The 20,588-nt window shown below is 43.3% G+C and overlaps 1 protein-coding gene across 1 annotated transcript in view; it reads left to right on the top strand.

Moving 5' to 3' along the window:
* acer3 (alkaline ceramidase 3) overlaps positions 1 to 11,067 on the top strand; it is a 204,402-nt gene extending 193,335 nt beyond the window's left edge. Inside the window, exons 11-13 of the mRNA XM_043692440.1 lie at positions 1,041 to 2,276; positions 10,751 to 10,754; positions 11,056 to 11,067. Of these exons, the coding sequence (XP_043548375.1) occupies positions 1,041 to 1,097 (57 nt within the window). The 3' untranslated portion in view covers positions 1,098 to 2,276; positions 10,751 to 10,754; positions 11,056 to 11,067. The remainder of the gene's footprint in view (positions 1 to 1,040; positions 2,277 to 10,750; positions 10,755 to 11,055) is intronic.
* Positions 11,068 to 20,588: the final 9,521 nt, after the last annotated feature.

Here is a 20,588-nt window from a genome sequence, read left to right as displayed (position 1 = left end):
AGGTGGTAAATCTAAATTAAAACCTGGTACCTTTAAGATCATAAACCCAGATTCATCCAACCGAGCTGCCTGCAACTTAACTTCCAATTTTAGGTTATTTTCTGTTGTATGTAGAAATTTAAACATATTTAGTTGCAGTCCATTATTGCACTTATAATCATATTGTTTTTTGCTATCTCTCATTGAATAACAAATAGAACAGAACAAAACTACTGATTCTCAGTTCTTTCAAAAGCCCATATCCAAGAGAGGCCCAGAATCCCCTAAAGTAATTTAAAGAGGAATGGGAAGCAGACACCATTTGCATTCACACAGAAAGCTGTAGTTTGAAGGAGGGAGTTTGGGTGAGTGGAATTGTTCCGTTTATTTCTGGTCAATATGCTGTTGACCCACTCGAGAGACATCCGGACGTAATCTAGACAGTAGATTACTCCAGTGCAGTACTGAGGGAGTGCTGCATTGTCAGAGATGCTGACTTTTGGATGAAGTGTTAATGTCAGGCCTTGTCTACCCCTGTCAGATAGACTTCAAAAAATCCAGTGGGGGTTTCTTGAAGACAACAGGGGCATTCTCCACAGAGTCCTGAACTAATGTTATCACTCAACCAGTATCATTTCAATGCGTCAGCAGGTGATAATTGCCAGGTGGAATCTCATTGTGCTCAAATTAACCTCTAGTTTCTAAGTTACAGTTTTATTATAATTCAAAAATAGGAGTAAATGACTGCAGATGCTGGAATTAGTACTGAAAACAACAAATGCTAAAGATCACAGCATCCGTGGAGAAAAGAGCAAGCTAACATTTAGAGTCTGGATTCACTTCTTCAGAGCTAAAGTGAATGAAGAGTCATCTAGACTCTATATGTTGGCTTGTTCTCTCTCCATGGATGCTGCCTGACCCACTGTGATCTCCACTATTTATTGTTTTCGGTCTAATTCAAAAGTACTTCATTTGGTTATACATTCTTTGAGGCAAGTGATGAATGGTGCTATAACTTTGCAATTTCCACTTGTTTTAATCGGTTTTTTTTTAATTTGCAGTTTCTGCTTGGTGTCTGGCCTATTATTTGGGTGGAACCTCCTCCTAAGAAGCACTAAAAATGCCAGGGATTGAAATCTCTGGCAAAGAACAAGCTGGACTTCAGCACTGAGAGCTGTTTTATCTAATTCTGCAAAGCGAGTGTTAATGAGTGGAAAAAGGTTTGAAATGAATCATGGAGAGAAAGAAACACACTGATGATATATTTCCGATCATGCCGAGTTTTTGTATTTATTTTTTTAAAATGCTGCCAGGTGTAGTAGAATTATCTAGGAGGTTAATGTGTACAATGGGAAGTCAGAAATACTGCAGCTTGTGTGATAATGTTTGATAGAACTCTGATAATATTCTGATAACCAACTTAATCAGTGAACAGCTAATGTTCTTTAGGTCTTTTTACACTTGGCCAAACTATTGAACAAATTATGGACTGAAACGGAGTGGTTCACTGTACCCTAACATTTTTTTTTAAATTTATTTGTCTCCTGCTCTCAATTCTGCCCATTTAAGGATCTTAAGAATTTACTTCACTAGACCTATGATGTCTCTCTGAAAATTCTCAAGACCAGAGATGTGCATTGAGTAGTACCTCAACATGTAAAACAAAGGGCAGGTTCCATTCCAAGCCTTGGATTGGGAGACAAAGTACCTCCTCTCAAAATGGGGGCTGGGGTGTTGTTGAGCGAGAAAGAACTGGTCCATCTCTTCTCATCCCTCCTGCTTTGTAGGTTTTGTTCCTGATCACTTTAACGCCAGTACTGCCGCTCACCCTGCTGGTTGCTGAGTTTCAGTATTGAGAGAGACATTTAGGGATTTGGGCTACAAAGCAAGGATTGTGGGCTGGCGGGAAATGTCAGGATCACTCCCAGACTGCGATTTGAGTGAGAATGAATGTCATCGTTGTCCCTCTCATTAACTAGTGAAATGGTAACAGAGGGGGTAGAAAACATAACAGGGCTTTGCTTTCTAAGAATTTAATCAGTTTGTGCTGGTCACTGAAAAACTGAAAATTGTGTGCGCTTGGATTGTATTTAAACTGCATATCGTGTTCACTGTTCTTTCAGTAACCTTTTATATTGGAATTTTATAGCTAGGATTAGTGTCCTTCATTAAAGCCCTAGAATTCAATGGGGATTCTGCTGTCAGATCTAATCGGGAATCATTGGAAAATATAAATACCATTTCCTTGGGGATTGTGCAAAACAATGAAAGGAGGTAGCGGGTTCCCTGCAGAATTAGTGTTATGCATTAGTATTTGAGCCTGGGAATGTGGCCTCTGCATACATTGCTAAGGGCTTTTGGCAGTCCTGCTCTTGTCATTGTATTATAAATTTTGTCTGTACTTGGTTCAGACATTTGAGGGTTAAAATCCACCTTATTTCACAGCCATTTCCCCACTTCCTTCAACCCCCTTTCTCCTCACGGCTCACCTTTCCACATTTGTTCTAATCATGCAAGTCAAATCCCTTTCCAGGCTATCATCCCGGGAATGCACTAAAATTATTTTCTCATGAATGTCCAAGCACCATGATCTGATGCAAGGGGGCATTAGCCTCCATTCTGTTCTATCTCCACTACACCAAGTCAAATGTCAGTTACGTGGCAACACAAAAGTTTGAGAACTCAGCTCATAACCCATCGCTCCAAATCCATTTAACTGGTGTGACATAGGATCCAGCAATGTAACCTTTCTAAACGAACTGCATGGTTTTGTTTTTAAATGAGTTAACAATGGGGAAAAGAGTGTTGCAAGACACAGCGTATCCATATTATTTTGTAAATGGGTGTGACAGGCTTTCACGTTGGGTATTCTCTCACATTTTAAACACTACTGCCCTGTACACTTGAAACAAGGGACCAACAATTCAGGTTCCCAATATTTCTAGCTCATGGTTTAATGAAGGATGATTGATTTGGGCCTGATGTGGTATGAGGAAGTGGTTTTACTATATTGGTGCAGTAGAAAAGATTGCCCAGTAGCTGTGTCAGTGAACCCACTGCCTTTACCCCAGCTGCATTTTGGCACCTATTGCCAGAGAATAGGAGTGAAGGAAATGCAAACTTATCTCTCCTGTGATCCAAACCAGAGTAGTGCCCGATAATCTCTCCATGCACACTTCACCATTCTCAACACACTTTCCCCTTGTGACCACCTATAAGTTTCTGAACAATTCAGGTGTGTCTTGTTAACACTTGCTACCAATCTATTTGAATTGCATTTATTGAAACTTTCCATTTGTCACTTTAACAAAGCATTCAAAATTTTCACATTCCAGAAGCAAGTTTTATGGTATAATTGTTTTTTTAAAAAAGAGACTGAGTGATGAGTAAATGTAATTTATTTCAACAAAGTACAGTCAGCACTGCCATCACTCCAGTTTAGGAAGCAAGCTTCATTTTTCATTCCACACCAGTGAGGGTTTCACAGGGAGGCTATAACAGAAACACCCTGCCAAGCTGAAACGTGGAAACAAAGTTGCTGTCGCTAGGACCAGTGCAGTAATACTTGGGTTACTAATACATTTGGGTTTTTATTTTTCATTAAGTGGTGAAGGTTGGGAATCTAAGGAATTTAGCATCATTTACAGGCGAATGAAAAGAAAAAGTCTGGAAGTCACTACTATAGACCTGCGGGCCAATGTTTAGACAAGACGTATCTCTTTACCCCTAGCACCAACCACCGACACCACTCCCTCTTCTACAATAAGCCGTGGTGATTGTTTTCTTAGCTCAAACGAATAGTATTACCAAGGAGGTGAAGTCAGTAACCAATGTCACTCTAGTTCAGTTTGTCCAGCTCCTGCTTCATAAGTACAGCCAACATTACAGCCATCAGTGAAGCAGCTCTTATAAAGTCAATCAATTTGCCAATTATAAGACAAAGTCTGTTTAATAAAAATCCTATCTACTAAGAACAAAGAAGTGATTGGCCAAGTACAGTTGGACTGGTTGCAGCTTCACTGATGGGACGCAACTTTGGAAAAGGAGCAGGTTGTTCTTCAGTTTTCATCATTGTGTGAGAACCATATTACCACCAAACTAAATGCATCGCGGAGTTTTGAATCATCTTTGTTTTATAAGATTTGTGCTTAAGTTATAGTTGGATTTAGGTTTGTTGCTGAGAGCATGACTTATTTTGGGGTGGTTTCAAGAGGAAAGGAGAGTTGGCTGAATCTCGAGTTGGCTCTGCCAGGAATGGTCACCATTTTGAGACTTGTGCATCTTTCACCAATGATGATAATTAGAGATTCCTACTCCTGAACATCCGATTCTGCCACTGCACACCCGCCTCCTCCCACCATCACCAAAAGATCTCTCTCATGTGCACACTGTTCCACAGTGGTCCAGTCACTTGAAGCCAAGGTTATGACAATCTAACGAACAGAATGTTTTGATGGAACACTGAGACTTTAAAACAAGGGTCAGAGATGAGGTGCCACAAGGGTGCAGTGTGGACATTGTGATTCTTTGCTTTTGATGTTCAAAACTGCCCTGACATCCCAGTGCCATGCCCCAAGTGATCAGATGAGAAATATGTGTAATTACTTTAAGAATTGTCCACCCATTCTGAAACTGGAAATCATGTGCCTAAGATCATCGCATTATTTAATTTCTTTTTTTTTCCTTACAGTTTCTTTTACTTAATGCAGGGAACCAAAGTGTTTTGTTATTTTGATTTGGTTTTTTTCAATATTCAAGGGGAGTTTTGAAAAGGGATGTTTTCCTCCCACAAAATCAGACCTGGAGCAGGATAATCCAGATGTGTTGAAAGAAATTCTGCTGTAATCATGCTGTTAATGAAGCTGGGAGCACTTCATGACCTTTGCCTGTTAAATATGATATCACTAATACTTCAAAACACCCATCCCTCACTCACTGTTGAGTGAAACTTCCTAAAGGTCATGAATCTCCAAGTTAATTTATTCTCTCGCTTTGAAATACTTACTATTTGTAAGTGTTGTTGCAAGTATACACCTGTGTTAGTAAAACTTCAGCTCTTTCCCATCTGATCTGAACGTTCAAAGGCAGGACTTCCCGACTGGGATGCAGACTCACCTCCGCAATGGCCATTATGTAGTTCTGCCCCTACCTCAATCTCACAGATCTTCTGTCCACCACCTAATTCTTCTCACCCCTCAACTCGCTCTCAGGTTTCAGAGAGATTGCAACAATTGTCAAGCCTTGAAATAGGGTGGCAGTGGGAAAATGTTGGGGAAGTATTGGCTTTCAGTCTGCACAATATATTATGTGAATTTATCCCTAACCTGTACCATTGGCAACAGATGCACATCGGAGTTTCATTGTGGACCTACACTGATGTTTAATCCCTGTACACTCCTACAGCACTGATCTGTATTGCATGTGTGAGAAAGGTTATTAGAATATTCCACAATCAACTCATAAACCGACCAAATTTTCTTTATAATGTAATTTCTGTAATCATTTTAATAAGTGTCTCCACTGAATGTTGCTCTGCCTATTACAACAGCGCTAGACATCACAGGGTGTCCCTAGAATGCACACTCAAGGTGCCAGGAACGGGCAACAAAAGAAATTAACAGCACCAGTGTTAACTATGAGAAGACCATTTCAAATATTGGATTGTACACTATTTTGAATTATGTGTAATAATATTTCAATATTAATGTAACTAACTTTTGTGAAAGATTAAAAGCTGACAAAAGAATATCCCTCTGTCTCTGTGTGTTATATACATTAAAGACTTTTCCTGTTTGCCATGATTTAAATTGGCACTTCTGTACATCTTGCCTCTTAAAAGACCCCATTTTCCCTTCAGCAGTACTTAATTAAATTGCTAGTGCATAATTTGTGTGTTACTGGACCTATCAGCTAAAGATTTGAGTTTGCTAACTAATTATGCTTGAATTGCTTGAATTTGAGTAATCTGTTAATTTTTGAACTGGAGCCAGTCAAAATGGTTGCAAACACTGCCAGATTGTTGTCAGTGTTGTTTGAGAACAAAATCTATTGCTCCTTTAACCTGAATTGACCTTTCTCACGAGTGCAATGTTAAGCAATGTTTTAAAATAATAAAATAACCCATTTAATTGCCTTCAAACTTGATTCAAGGTCACAAAGTGTCTTAAATGAGCTTTTGATCTACAGTGTAGATCCCTGCTCCAATTACACAAACTGTGCTTGTTTTCCGAACTTACACATATTCGTATCTATCTCATCTGTCTATTTCTCTGGTACAGCTGTTTTGAGTGCCAATGTTGTGCATTCCACACAATCTGTTCTTTCATCTAAGCAGCTATTTGGGTCATAGGACAGAACAAAAAGCATTGGGCTTGGAAATGGGTGTAGGAGGGAGATTAGCCTTGTGTTTGGCACCTAGTTGTGTTGGATTGGTTCAGTCCTGATACAAACAGTGGTCTTGTTAGCCTGGCATCTATTTGGTACACATATTTTGGAGAGCTCTATTGCTTTTCAGAGATCATATTCTAGATACTGTCGAATCTGAGATTGTATATGTTCTCCCTTTGCAGTTTCACCCTGCTCAGACATGTTGTGACGCATTTCTGGAGCATGTGAGACTTGAACCTGGCTCTCCTGGCTCAGAAATCGAGACACTGCCACAAGACTGTCTCTGAGATTTTATGCAATTAGCATTAGCTGGCTAAGCAGAGGGCTTGTGTTGGATGGAGATACACCACAAGAAATGGAACAGGAGGAGGCCATTCAACTCTTGACCCTGTTCTACCTTCCAGTACGTTATGACTGATATGGATTTCAAAGCATTGGAACAAAACCCACACAAAATCTAACAACTCCACTTTTGAGATTTTTTTATTGACCCCCCTATCCCGGGTGTCTCTTTGTGAGGAGTGCAGGAGGATAAATGGTTCCCCGTGTCCACTCTCCTTCTCGTGAACATGTCATCAGCCCTGAGCAGTTTGTCTAATTTCTCATACAGTGAGAGCACTTGGGTAAACACGTTTATTAAGTAATAAGAATATAGAATACTTCACAGGCAGCAGGGGTCTTGACCAGACAAATGTAGGGAAGATGCTTCCTCTTGTGGAAGAATCTTATACTGGGTGTCACTGTTTAAAAATAAGGGATTCCCCATTTAAGACAGATGAGCATCTTATCCTCTGCCAATCCTTTGGACTTCCTTCAAAAGGTGGTGGTGTTTTTTTTTAAGCAGCGGTGGATAGATTCTTGAAAAGCAGGTGGGTGTGGTGAGAGATTATTATTGGGGATAGGCAGGGATTTGGAAGAATCCCATCAGCCATGATTTTACTGCATGGCAAGCTGGGGTTGTAGTTACTTACTCCTAATTTTTTTGTGTGTAGAACTGAGGCTCTGTAAGATGAAGGAGTCTCCCATTTGAGATGGATGCGAATGCACTTCTTAAGAGTGTAGTTTTTGGATTTCTCTTTTCCTAATGAACGGGGGAGACTGGGTTGTTAAATATATTCAAGGTGAACGGGGGAGACTGGGTCGTTAAATATATTCATTGTGAATTAGAGATTTTTAAAATCTCCATGTAAGTGAAGAGTTAGGGGATGGGATGCAGGCAGACATCGGTGTTGTGGCTGTAGTGTGTCTCCTTTGCCTGTAGGATTTTACCTATAAGGACATCAGGTGCTATACGTAGGAAATGTTGGGACCCTGCCTACTAGTTTGCTGTGGATCTGCAAGCTGTACAAACAGGAATCTGGTGGTTTTCTGTAATATCTATTCAAACTTATCACATTATACTTTATTTGGTCATGAGATGGGATTGTTGCTGGTTAGACAAGCATTTATTACCCATCCCTAATGCGCTGAGGGAAGTGCTGAGTGGATGATCCCTCTCAGCCACCTCCAGTGGTCTCCAGTATCACAGATACCATCTTCAGCCAATTCAATTCAATTCACTCCATATGATATTTGAAACCAGTTGGAGACACAAGATACTGCAAAAACGAATGGGCTCTGACAACATTCTGGCTATAGTATTGAAGACTTGTGCTATAGAATTTGTGCTTCCCTCGTCAAGCTGTTCCAGTTCAGTTACAACACTGGCATTTATCCAACAATATGGAAAACTCTGGGTATGACCCAGAAAGCAGAATTAATCCAACCTGGCAAATTACCACCCCATTAGTCCACTCTCAATCATCAATAAGGAGCTGGAAGGCATCATAAGTGCTATCAAGCAGCATCTGCTCAGCAATAACCTGCCCAGTTTGGGTTCTGCAAGGACCACTCAGCTCCTGACCTCATTACAGCCTTGGTTCAAACATGGACAAAAGAGCTGAATTGCAGAGGTGAGATGAGAGTAGCTGCCCTTGACATCAAGGCTGCTTTTGACCAAGTGTGGCATTAAGGAGCCCTAGCAAAACTGGAATCAATCAGAATCAGGAATACTCTCCATTGGCTGGAGCCATACCTGGTCCATAGGAAGGTGGTTTTGGTTGTTGGAGGTCAGTCTTTCCACTCCAGGACATCTCTGCAGGAGTTCCTCAGGGTCCTTGGCCGAATCATCTTCAGCTGTTTCATCGATTATCTTCCCTCTGTCATAAGGTCAGAGGTGGGGATGTTCACTGATTGTACAATGTTCAGCAGCATTCACAATTCCTCAGATGCTGAAGCAGTCCATGTTCAAATACAACAAGATCTGGTCAATATCCAGGCATGGGCTGACAAGTGGCAAGTAACATTCACGCCACACAAATACCAGGTAATGGCCAGTGGTATTATCACTAAAACTGTTAATCCAGAGACCTGGAGGACCTGGGTCTGAATGCTGCCGTATCAGATGGTGAAATGTGAAATCCATTAAAAGTTCTGGAATTAAGAGTCCAATGGTGATTGTGAATCCACTGTTAACGGTTCATTAACATCCTTTCGGAAGGAAAGTGGAATCCTTATCTGGTCTGGCCTACATGTGACTCCAAACCCAAAGCAATATGGTTGGCTCTGTACAGTTAGGGATGGGTACCTGTTTTCTTAAACATTCATGCAGGAAGTACAGTTGTTCGCGGGTGGAACTCTCTTGGATGGCATTCCTTTCCCATCTTTGGGCAAGTTATAGCGTGTTGCGCCCATAGGTTTTTGCAAGGTTTGTGAAGGTTTGTAGCTCAGGTTGAGGTTTAGGGTGTAGGTTTGCTCGCTGAGCTGTAGGTTTGATATCCAGTTGATTGGGTAATAAATGGTGGCTTAGCCAGCGATGCCCACATCCCGTGAGTGAATTTTAAAAATGGAATAAGATCTGGACAATATCCAGGCTTGGGCTGACAAGTGGCAACAGAAATGCCAAGCAATGACCATCTCCAAAAAGAGACAACCAAGTATTGTGTCTTAACATTCAGTGGTGTTACCATAACTAAAACCTCCACTATCAATGTCCTGGGGGTTATTATTGACCAGAAGCTGTGAACTGGACCAGCTACAGTCACTGAATTCAAAACGTTAACTCTGATTTCTCTCCACAGATGTTGCCAGACCCACTGAGCCTTTCCAGTTTTGTTTCTGATTTCTAGCATCTGCAGTTCTTTTGGTTTTGTTATAAATACAGTGGCTGCAAAAGTAGGTGAGGGGCCAGGAGTATTGCGGAACGTAACTCGCCTCCTGCCTCCCCGAAGCCCGTCCACCTTCTCCGAGGCACTTCGGAGTAGTGTTCTGGAGGACCTTCCTGTTCTTGATTGTGTTTACATTTTGAACTTTGCTTACTCTTCAGCTTCTCCTCAATAAGCTCACTTTCAGAAAGTAGTCAGCTGGAATCACAAGATTGCAGACATTGTAAAGCATTAGAACAAAACTCCTGATCAAGTATCAACATTGGTGTAATCACTGCTTATCTACCAGTGGCCCCTGTTCACAAGGAGTCGCCAGGCCTATTATTTACATTACCACTTTTAATTTCTCAATCCTTAAAGGTGGAACATAACCTTTAAAAAAAGAAAAAAAAAGTACATTTATGAGGCGTTTCATTTATCCCAACGCCCCAAAGTGCTTCACAAATTAGATTAGATTACTTACAGTGTGGAAACAGGCCCTTCAGCCAACAAAAGTCCACACCGACGCGCAACCCACCCAGACCCATTTCCCTACATTTACCCCTTACCTAACACTACGGGCAATTTAGAATGGCCAATTCACCTGACCTGCACATCTTTGGACTGTGGGAGGAAACCGGAGCACCCGGAGGAAACCCACACAGACACGGGGAGAATGTGCAAACTCCACACAGTCAGTCGCCTGAGTCGGGAATTGAATCCAGGTCTCTGGCGCTGTGAGGCAGCAGTGCTTGCCACCGTGCCGCTCACAATAATTTGTTTATTTAGCTTCCCCTTAATTGCATCAGTGTTTACCTTAATGCTTCCTGTGAGAGCAAATTTCAGATTCTCACTATCCTCTTTGAGGGGAAAAAAAAGTGCATCCTCAATTCCTTATGGAATTAATTAGTAGCAATCTTATATTCATGGTCCTGCTTTTTAATCTTCTCTGACATTGAAACAGCTCCTATCTGTCTAACCTCCTGCCTCCCTATCTTAAAAACCACTCAAAGACCCACTGTTTGTAATGAGAAGGCCACATCCTGTTAAGTCATGACCCCTCAGTTTTACTGTCCTTCCTTGTGACTCAGCCTCTTTGTTCATGCGTGCACTGGCTGAAGGATGATTCTTGTCTCATCGTCTGCCCTCGTTTCATCCTGAGTCACTTTTCTGGTAATTTGCTGTTTCCCTTCCCTCTGTAGCAGGGTGAGGTGGCAAGTGTCCAAGTCTGTCTCAGCCCACGCAGGAATGGGAACTTGCATTGTAGGTATTAATTCTGAATTATAGTCTGGATATTGGGCAAACTGAGCTAAATATCTTCCAGTAGTTCTGAGTGGGTAACTGGACCCGTTGCATTAACTCTGCTTTCTCTCCATAGATGCTGCCAGACTTGTTGAGTTTGACCACAATTTCTGATTTTGAGCTAATTGCACTTTTTCTTTCCATCCTTAAGATGTGGGAACCAGACTTGTTCACATTGTGATTGGCAGCATCCTGGTTGCTCCAGGCATAGTGTTAGTGCAGGTTTGTGCATGTTGTATGTTGCACAGTGTACGTAGGTCTGGAGGCCACACCCACGCCCACACGCCCTCTACCATCACCCAGTACAATACAGCTCTGGGTTTTTACTGAATTTTGTTCAGAATATCGTAATTAATCCTATCAAGACAAGAGCGCCAGCAAAATAAAAGAGAATGACAAAATGTCTTTTTGTTCAATCCAGGGTTCGCATCAGAAAGCAAATGGTGAGAGAGCTCCCTCTACAAAACGGGAATGACATTCCTCAAAATCCAACTCTGTTGGGGAGACAAAAGCAGAAATTGTCGGAAAAGCTCAGCAGGTCTGGCAGCATCTGTGTAGAGAAATCAGAGTTAATGTTTCGGGTCCAGTGAACCCTCCTCACCAGACCTGAAAAGTTAACTCTTCTGAAATTCTGTTTACAGATGTGCCAGACCTGCTGAGCTTTTCCAGCAATCTCTGTTTTTGTTTCTGATTTCCAGCAATCAGTTTTTTTGGGTTTCTTCTTTAGACTGGCGGGGTGCAATGTAATTGGAGCGTGGAGCGAGTGCTCCATCTTGTGGCCATGTTGAAAACTGAGTCTCCTCATTGGCAGAGCTCAGTGGTGTGATGTCTGACTGGAAGTATTCTCCATCACCAGATGCAAACTGCAATAAAGTTAAAAGTATTTTGCAAGTTTTGTCTTTAAATGGGAATGTAACCTTAAATTTAGTTAGGCTCAGGTAGGAGGTTATGGTAAATATTTACAAATAGCTGGCTTAAACTGAATTGTATTTAATTCCAGGGACCACATTTTCTTCCATGAGTGAGGGTGATGTTTGAGATTCCCCATTTGTTCCCACTGGGACTCTAATTTTATTTCTTCTGCATGTGTCTGTGAGCAACTGTGGGCTCTAGCAACAATAAAGTGGATGACACAGTTTCTGCCATGCCCCTGAGTTTCCTGGCGTCATCAAGTTCTAAGTGGGACAGGAGTTGGTTCAGGAATCTGAATACAGACAACATTCCTCCACCCCACCTACCCATTGGAGAGATTAGCGCCTTGATGCTGCGTAGATAGTTTTCCACCAGCCTTTTCAGGGACTTGAACCCAGCTCCTGGCTCAGGGGTAGACCTCAGAGATACCCCTGCACCGTGAGAGAACCCTTGTGGCGTAGTGGTAGTGCCCCTACGTCTAAGCCAGGAGACCCTGGTTCACATCCTACCTGCTCCGGAGGTGTGTCACAACATCTGAACAGGTCAGTTAGAAAGTATTGAACTCCCCGTCGGGTGCGTTGGCCTCAGAGGAGACGCTGTTGTTGTTGAATCATGTCGAATTGATGCAGCTTTTTTTGGGGAGGGGGAGAATCTTGTGAAGAGTCCTCCGATGCATTGTGGTAGCAAGTTGAGGATTTCCAGGTCTCTCCGGGCTACCTCATAAACCTAGACCGTAGTCTTGAGTCTGAAGCCCTGGGCATCAAATACTCTTTTCTTCAGTTGACAGAGAGCTGGCCTGGCACATTAGAGATGACGATGAATTTTATCAAAATCAGAGGAGGTGGTGGAGATGGACACAACAGCAACATTTAAGAGGCTTCTTGACAGATACATGAATAGGCAGCGAATAGAGAGATACACTTCAAGGCAAGAGGATTTTAATTTAGAAAAGCACTAAATTCTATCGGGCCTTGACCATTCTCCAACTTATAACTTTGGGATATCTGGTCAACATGGATGAGTTGGACCGAGGGGTCTGTTTCCGTGCAGTCCATCTCTATGACTCTATGTGTAGGCACAGTCTTGGTGAGCCGAAGGGTCAGTTCCTGTGCTGTATTGTTCTTTGTTCCTAGTCTGTGTCAGTCTTCTCCCAAGATTCAGTAAATGGTCCCAATCTCTCTGGACAAACCCATTGATCTGAATTGTTCGGGGGGGGCGGGGGGTGGCGCGGGGGGGTGTTTTCCAGGTAGAGTCACAGAGATGTACAGCATGGAAACAGACCCTTCGGTCCAACTCCTCCATGCCAACCAGATATCCTAAATTAATCTAGTCCTATTTGCCAGCATTTGGCCCATAGCCCTCTAAACTCTTGCTATTCATACCCATCCAGATGCCTTTTAAATGCTGTAATTGTACCAGCCTCCACCACTTCCTCTGGCAGCTCTTTCCATACATGCACCATTCTCTGTGTGAAAAGGTTACTCATGAAGTCCCCTTTAAATCTTTTCCCCCCTCACCTTAAACCTATCTCCTCTACTTCTGGATTGCCATTTCCTGGTAAAAGACTTTAGCTATTCACCCTGTCAAGGTTTCATAATCTCTACAAGGTCGCCCCTCAGCCTCCGACGCTCCAGGGAAAACAGTCCCAGCTTATTCAGCCTCTCCCTGTAGCTTAAACCCTCCAACCCTTGCAACATCCTTGTAAATCTTTTCTGAACCTTTTCAAGTTTCACAGCATCTTTCCGATAGGAAGGAGACCAGAATTGCACACAGTATTCCAAAAGTGACCTGAGCAATGCTGCGTACAGCCGCAACATGACCTCCCAACTCCTATACTCAACTCACTGACCGATTTATTTACTGAAAGGCTCATTTTCTCACAATGGAGTTGGTAATGTCCTGGAGCACAGTTGCTCGGTGAATTATGCACAGAGTCACTGTTGACAGAGTGACCCTGACTGGGGGGAGATAGTGGTTTGCTTTGGGAATAATGGCTCGGAGACAAACAGTAAAAAAAGATAATCTACATGTTATTGATAATCGGCTGAAAGGAAGGAGAGTAGAGAGGTGTGATGGTGATATAGTTTATTTAACTCTGGCTTGGTGTGGTCATTCTAGTGGGATTCCAGTGTTAATGTGGTGTGACACAGTAATCCAGATTAATGGTTTGAGGACCCATAAAAAAAATTAACCCAATGGTGACCATGATCCATTGTCATCCAGTTCATTCCTGTCCTTTAGGAGGGGAAATCCTTCATCCTTACCTGGTCTGGCCTACATCTAACTCCTAGGAGAAAGTGAGGACTGCAGATGTTGGAGATCAGAGTCACGATTGTGGTGCTGGGACAACACAGCAGGTCAGGCAACATCTGAGGAGCAGGAGAATCGACGTTTCAGGCATAAGACTTTCATTCCTGTTGAAGGGTTTATGCCCGGAACGTCAATTCTCCTGCTCCTTCAATGCTGCCTGACCTGCTGTGTTTTTCCAGCACCACACCCTCGGCTACATGTAACTCCTGACCCACAGCAATGTGGCTAACTCTGAACTGGGCAACAAATACTGGCCGAGCCACATCTGAATGTTGGGGATATCTCTACATTCTGATTATATGGCATTATAATAAACAAGGGGCCACTTCCCACAATTGGAAATGTATGAAACTCAGCCAGAACCCGGAGAACACTCCTCCCTACAAGGCAAGACCTTCGGCAGAACCGCCAGATCAAATCCGGCTGAGCTAGCCGGGTTGGGATATCTGGTCGGCATGGATGGGTTGGACCGAAGGGTCTGTTTCCATACTGTATACCTCTATGACTCTAAGATGTATCAATTCCACTTAATTAAATAATTAACTAAATTAAATAATACAAAACAGAGACAAGTCCAGGCACAGCTTGTGCCTTGCGTGCTGTAGGGCAGAGAATATGCTTCTTATGAAAACGTCCAGGTAGCGGTTCATTTCTATGTTGAGTTCTTAAAGAGACATCACTCCAAATGTGATAACACAGCACCCCTCTTTTCACCTTCAAGGGAAAGCACTTGAACTTGGACAGTAACACGGTTACAGAGGTAGGGACTGGTAATTCTACAAGTCAATGAATCCATAAATCGAATTGACATCTCCTTCAGATCTTGTCATAAAAATATTGGAATGAGATTTTATTGGCATGTGTATTCGGGTACAGGGACAGAGGGGTACAGTGAAACGTGTGCAAAGTCACTACTTTGCTACAAAACCAGAATTTAATAAAAACAACAGGAGAAATAAAAGAAACAGAACCAAAAGGAAAGAAGAATGTCCAGATTTTCCTAAAGTTCTGTCTCAAAAAGGAATATGGAGCAGCCACCCAGCCAGCCATCCACTCTGTCAGTCTTGTACAAATCACTGGGAGCCACGTTCCTGTCACCGCTAACTCACTGCCATCACCGACCCCAATCACCGGGAGGAGCCTACTTTCTGGTCGAGTGGGTTTTGCCAATGGCTGCACTTGTCCTGCAGCGTGTTGCTTATTAACCTGGTGCAGCATCACCCCATTACCATCGGCAAGTGTTCCCTCGTGATTCCTGTTGGATTGTATTGTTAGCGTTACCTCCTCTTACACCTCAGCATTGTCTCATCAGGTGTCCCAACTTCATCTCACGGTGACCGTTGGAAACATCGGTGATTAACCAAATTCTCAACATGACAGTTGATGATTAACCACATTCTGACGGTGACTGTTGGAAAAGTCGGTGATTAACCACATTCTCGCAGTGATCGTCGGTGATTAACCACGTTCTCATGGTGACCGTTGGAAACGTCGGTGATTAACCACGTTCTCATGGTGACCGTTGGAAACGTCGGTGATTAACCATGTTCTCATGGTGACCGTTGGAAACATCAGTGATTAACCACGTTCTCACTGTGGCCTACCATTTGAGCAATTCCTCATCTCTGTCATCTTCATCCTCGCTGATTGTACTGAGAACTCTGTCCTGCACCTCAGTCAATCTGATTTGGTGGGGACTTGCTCAGGTCATTATCCCTTTCTTGACAGCACCATCTCTGCCGGAGCCAGTAACCCTGAATCCAGGCACGGAGCTCTAGGGGGACACACGGCAAGTCCTGTTTTATTGTCGTGCACTTCAGGGCGAGTGAGTTAATGGTTTGAACCAGATGCTCGATGAGGCTGTTTGATCTGGGGTCACGCAGTGAGGGTGTTAAACGGTTTACATCCAAGCTGCTGCCCATCTCTCTGAAAGATCAGCCTCACCCTTGGGCCCATTATCACAAAGAATTCCTTCAGGTGCACAGAATAGATTGAAGACCGCTCTGCATGGCTCCAGGCATTCCCTGGCTCTCGGACAATGACAGAAACGGAGAAGGAATCGGTGTGGGATGATGCGGCTCCTTTAACAAAGTTATGCTGTCTTTGCCTTTACTACTTCAGAGGGTTCGGACAGGCACAGTTTCCGATATATCTGGGTTCATCTACTTGAAGAAGCTTTTAAGTTTTAAAAAAAGACCACTTGTACAATGAAAGGGGAGTGGCCAGTTCTGTCTGTCTGTCTGTCTCTCACTCTCTCACTCACTCACTCACTCACTCACACCTGGGTGTTTTGCGGATGTTGCAAGTATTTAGATCAGCGTCATTAAGTTAAGAAAGAATTGATTGGGTTTCTTCAGGATTCAGACTGGGAGGCTCCTGACTCGGTCTTGTTCTTGAGTGTGTATTTGTCAGGTTTTTCTGGGTAAATGCTGTTGTGACAAAAGTTTCCAGCTATTTTGTGTTCTGTTTTCTTTTATTTGTGTTTCGTTCCGTACTCTGTAAATAAATTCTATTTTGTTTATAACCGAGAGGTTTTGACCAGCTGCATCACTCCTGAAATATCCACTTTACACCTGCTCAAAACAACTGGAAACATTTGGGTCTGGGCTTCCTTCTTGCAATGAGGTGGGGTCTGGCCTGGTCATTACATCAATCATTGAGATAAAGTCCTTTCCACTCATCGTAAATAAATCAGCGATGATTTTGACCGAGGGACTGATGGGACGTTGTGTGGGTGTTGAGGTTCTCTGTGGTTGCTCTGACGTGTGTCACACATAAACCTTCCCCCAGATGGGAGCACTGTAGCATCGCTGGAATTGCGTCTGCTCTGAGGCGCAATACAGCATCACCTTCGAAGCTGCCTACAGCACCCAATATGTGCTGGGAGAGTTATTGTAAACTCTGGGCTGACTCAATGTGCTGATTCTCGGTCTCTTCACCCTCCACGGGCGAACTCGCTCAGGGATGGTCACGATGCAGAGAGCTATACACTTCGGTGGGCCTGTCACTGCTGATCTCCTTGTCATCTTCACGCTGAGATACTGCGGCTGACACTACTGTTGCATCGTTAGTGTATCAATGCAGAGAGTTAGCGAGCCATTAACGCAGTTGATACAGTCCTTGTCATTTGTCCCGTTGGGTTCCCCTGATTCCAGTGCATGTCCTTCAGGGTTCGGACTGGGAGGCTCCTGACTCAGTCTTGGTCTTGAGTGTGTATTTGTCAGGTTTTTCTGGGTAAATGCTGTTGTGACAAAAGTTTTCAGTTGATTGATTTTATCCAAGCACGGAGTTCGATTCACTGTGTCGGAAGACTGTTCATGCTCCAGTTGGGAGTTATTCCACTCCGGATCTTAACTGTTGTTGGGAAACTTGTGCCACTGTTTACACTGACACAGGTCTCTGTATCCCTGCCTCCTTTACCTCATGCTGTGTCTGTCTTATCTCCCTTTGCTGCGTTTGCTGCATCTTCAGGGCAAGATTCCTTGCATTAACAGACCCAATGTCCTTCTGCAAACATCTTTAAATGCAGGATGACTTCATGGTGGCTACAATACACTGCACTTACCACCTAGCTTGCTTGAAATGCCGCTCATTCATGTATCCCCAAGTCTGGGCTCATTGTTTTCTGACCATATTGCACATTTCCAATGTGGAGAAAGTGAGGTCTGCAGATGCTGGAGATCAGAGCTGAAAATGTGTTGCTGGAAAAGCGCAGCAGATCAGGCAGCATCCAGGGAACAGGAGAATCTTCGGGCATAAGCCCTTCTTCAGTACACATTTCCAATGTGTACAACTTATTATTAAGGTGTCAATCAAGCAAAAGATCTGAGTTTCAGTGGCCACTTTGTTGTTGTTTACCCCACATTGATTTCACAAAGCTGGGATAACTTGGTATCAGCCAATTGCTGCAGCCAGTTTTAAGTCAGCAGTTTCCTGTTCAAAACCATTTTAGTCCATGAAGGTGCCACGGATGAAAATCAGATGACAGAGATCAAGGATTGAACTTTGGCCTTTATTATGGCATGAATGATGTCAGGAGCTGAGTGGCAGAATCTAAACTGGGCATCACTGAGCAGGTTATTATTGAGTGGGGTGCTGCTGCTGGCGTTACTGATGATCGAGAGTAGACTAAGGGGGTGACACTGTAACTGTAGTGGCCGAGTCAGATCCAATTCTTCCTCTGATGTATTTTGTAAGGGCCGAGTCTGAGTTCCATACATGACATCAATTTCTAAATCTGGAAGCCAACAGATTGCCAATGTGCAGACCCTCGGAATGATGCAGTCAATGGCTGGCCAATCAGCACGTGTGTACCCTTGGAATGATGCAGCTTCGAGGGAGTGTTGGTCAGATCCCAATCAGGACCCTGGTTTGATACATCACTTTAATTTGTTTTGATTTTAACGATGGAGTATTTCATACGCGCACAATGTTGCAGAGTTTGCATTAAGAACAAAACAGATGGTTTTTACAAAAGGATGAAATGGAAAATCCAAAACTACCTGCTCGTAATGCAAATTCAAACGTTTTACATACACAGTAAAGATATAGTCCAGTTAATCCCAAAATGCTCCTTTTTAAATTGGTTAAAAGAAACAAAATGGCTATAATGACCAAAACATCCCCAGGTACAGTTCTCAAAACATCACTCACACAAAACTCATACCTGTATCTAACATCTCAGTAGGTTTAAATCACTTATGACTTCAAATGTTAAACTGGGACTGCAGATAGCTTCTTCCTAGAGATACCATGCACTTTGGTTTCGCTCACCATAAGTAATCACTTACTGGGTTTTTATCCCAATGCTGTGGTCTGGGGCTAACACTAACCTTTCACTCCAAGGTAATCGAATTCGCTGCCTTGATCGTTCCCATCTCCCGAGCACTGCTGGATACGGCCATCCTGTTCCAAGATCTTCACAGGATTAATGCTGCCCACAATCAAAGCAAAACTAATTATCTATCCCAGCCCCCCACAAACCAAAACCAAATGGAATCCAGAACTCTTTAACAATCTCTGAACCCCAAGTTCTGAGGAAGGCTCACTGGACCTGAAACATTAAGCTCTGATTTCTCTCCACAGATGCTGCCAGGCCTGCTGAGCTTTTCCAACAATTTCTGTTTTTGTTTCTATTTGATTTGATTAGATTATTATTGTCACATGTATCTAAGTACAGTGAAAAGTTTTGTTTTGTGTGCAGTACAGCAGATCACAACATACAAAGTCATAAGGATCACAGGGTGCTTGAACAGAGAGAGGCATTCAAGGGTTACAGCTACAAAGCACAAAAAGCAAGATCAACGTTAGACCTGAAATTTGAGAGTCAAGATTAAAGTGGTGCTGGAAAAGCATGCTAGGTCAGGCAGCATTGAGGAGCAGGAAAATCGATGTTTTGGGCAAGAGCCCTTCAACAGGGAACAGCTTTTGCCTGACCTGCTGTGCTTTTCCAGCACTACTCTAATCTTGACTCTGATCTCCAGCATCTGCAGTACCCACTTTCACCTGAAATTTGAGAGGTCCATTCAGAAGTCTAATGACAGCGAGGAAGAAGCTGTCCTTGAATCTGTTGGAACGGGTGTTAAAGCTTTTGTATCTTCCGGAGAAGGTTGGGGGGGGGGGGGAGGAAGGAGGGGTCTTTGATGATTCTGGCTGCCTTCCCACAGCATCAAGAAGAGTGGGTGGAGTCAGTGGATAGCAGGTTGGCTTGTGTGATGGGCTGTGTTCACAACTCTCTGTAGTTTCTTATAGTCCTGGGATGTTCCTCTACAGTACCAAGCCATGATGCATCCAGATAGAATGTTTTCTCTGGTGCACCTATAAAAGTTGGTGTGGGTTCTCATGGACTTGCTGAATTTCCTTAGCCTTCTGAGGAAGTAGGGGCATTGTGCTATGTTGACCGCACGTATCTAAGGGAGGTCCAGAACAGGTTGTTAGTGATTGTTAGGAAGCTGATGTTCTTGATTCTCTCCACCTCAGCACCACTGATGGAGATAGGGCCATGTCCCCCTTACTTCCTGGCTCTTCAGTTTTGCCGAAATAGAGGGAGAGATTGTTATCATTAGACTATTTCACCAAGCATTCTATCTCATTCCTGTATTCTGTTCTCGTCATTGTTCGATGTGAATCTCACCATTTACACCAGACGCAGTAGTTGGCTGGGTTGGTTTTTGATGTATAGGACAAACCTGGGCAGTTTTCCACATCGTCGGGTGGATGCCAGTGTTGTAACTGGACTGGAACAGCTTGGCTCGGGGAGCGGCAAGTTCTGGAGCCCAAGTCTTCAGTACTAATGCCAGAATGTTGTCAGAGCTCACGGCCTTTGCAATGTCTCCAAACGTTTCTTGATATCACATGGAGTGAATCGAATTGGCTAAAGACTGGTGTCTGTAACACTGTGGACTAATGGAGGAGGCTGCGATAGATCATCCATTTGGCATTTCTGGCTGAATGTTGTGGCGAATGCTTCAGCCTTATCTTTCACACCGACGTGCTGGCCTCTCCCATCATTGAGGA

Source organism: Chiloscyllium plagiosum, chromosome 6 (assembly GCF_004010195.1).
Source record: "Chiloscyllium plagiosum isolate BGI_BamShark_2017 chromosome 6, ASM401019v2, whole genome shotgun sequence".
In the NCBI taxonomy this organism is placed as follows: Eukaryota; Metazoa; Chordata; class Chondrichthyes; order Orectolobiformes; family Hemiscylliidae; genus Chiloscyllium; species Chiloscyllium plagiosum.
The sequence above is the reverse complement of the archived record's forward strand: the minus strand, read 5'-3'. Positions and strand labels throughout refer to the sequence as shown.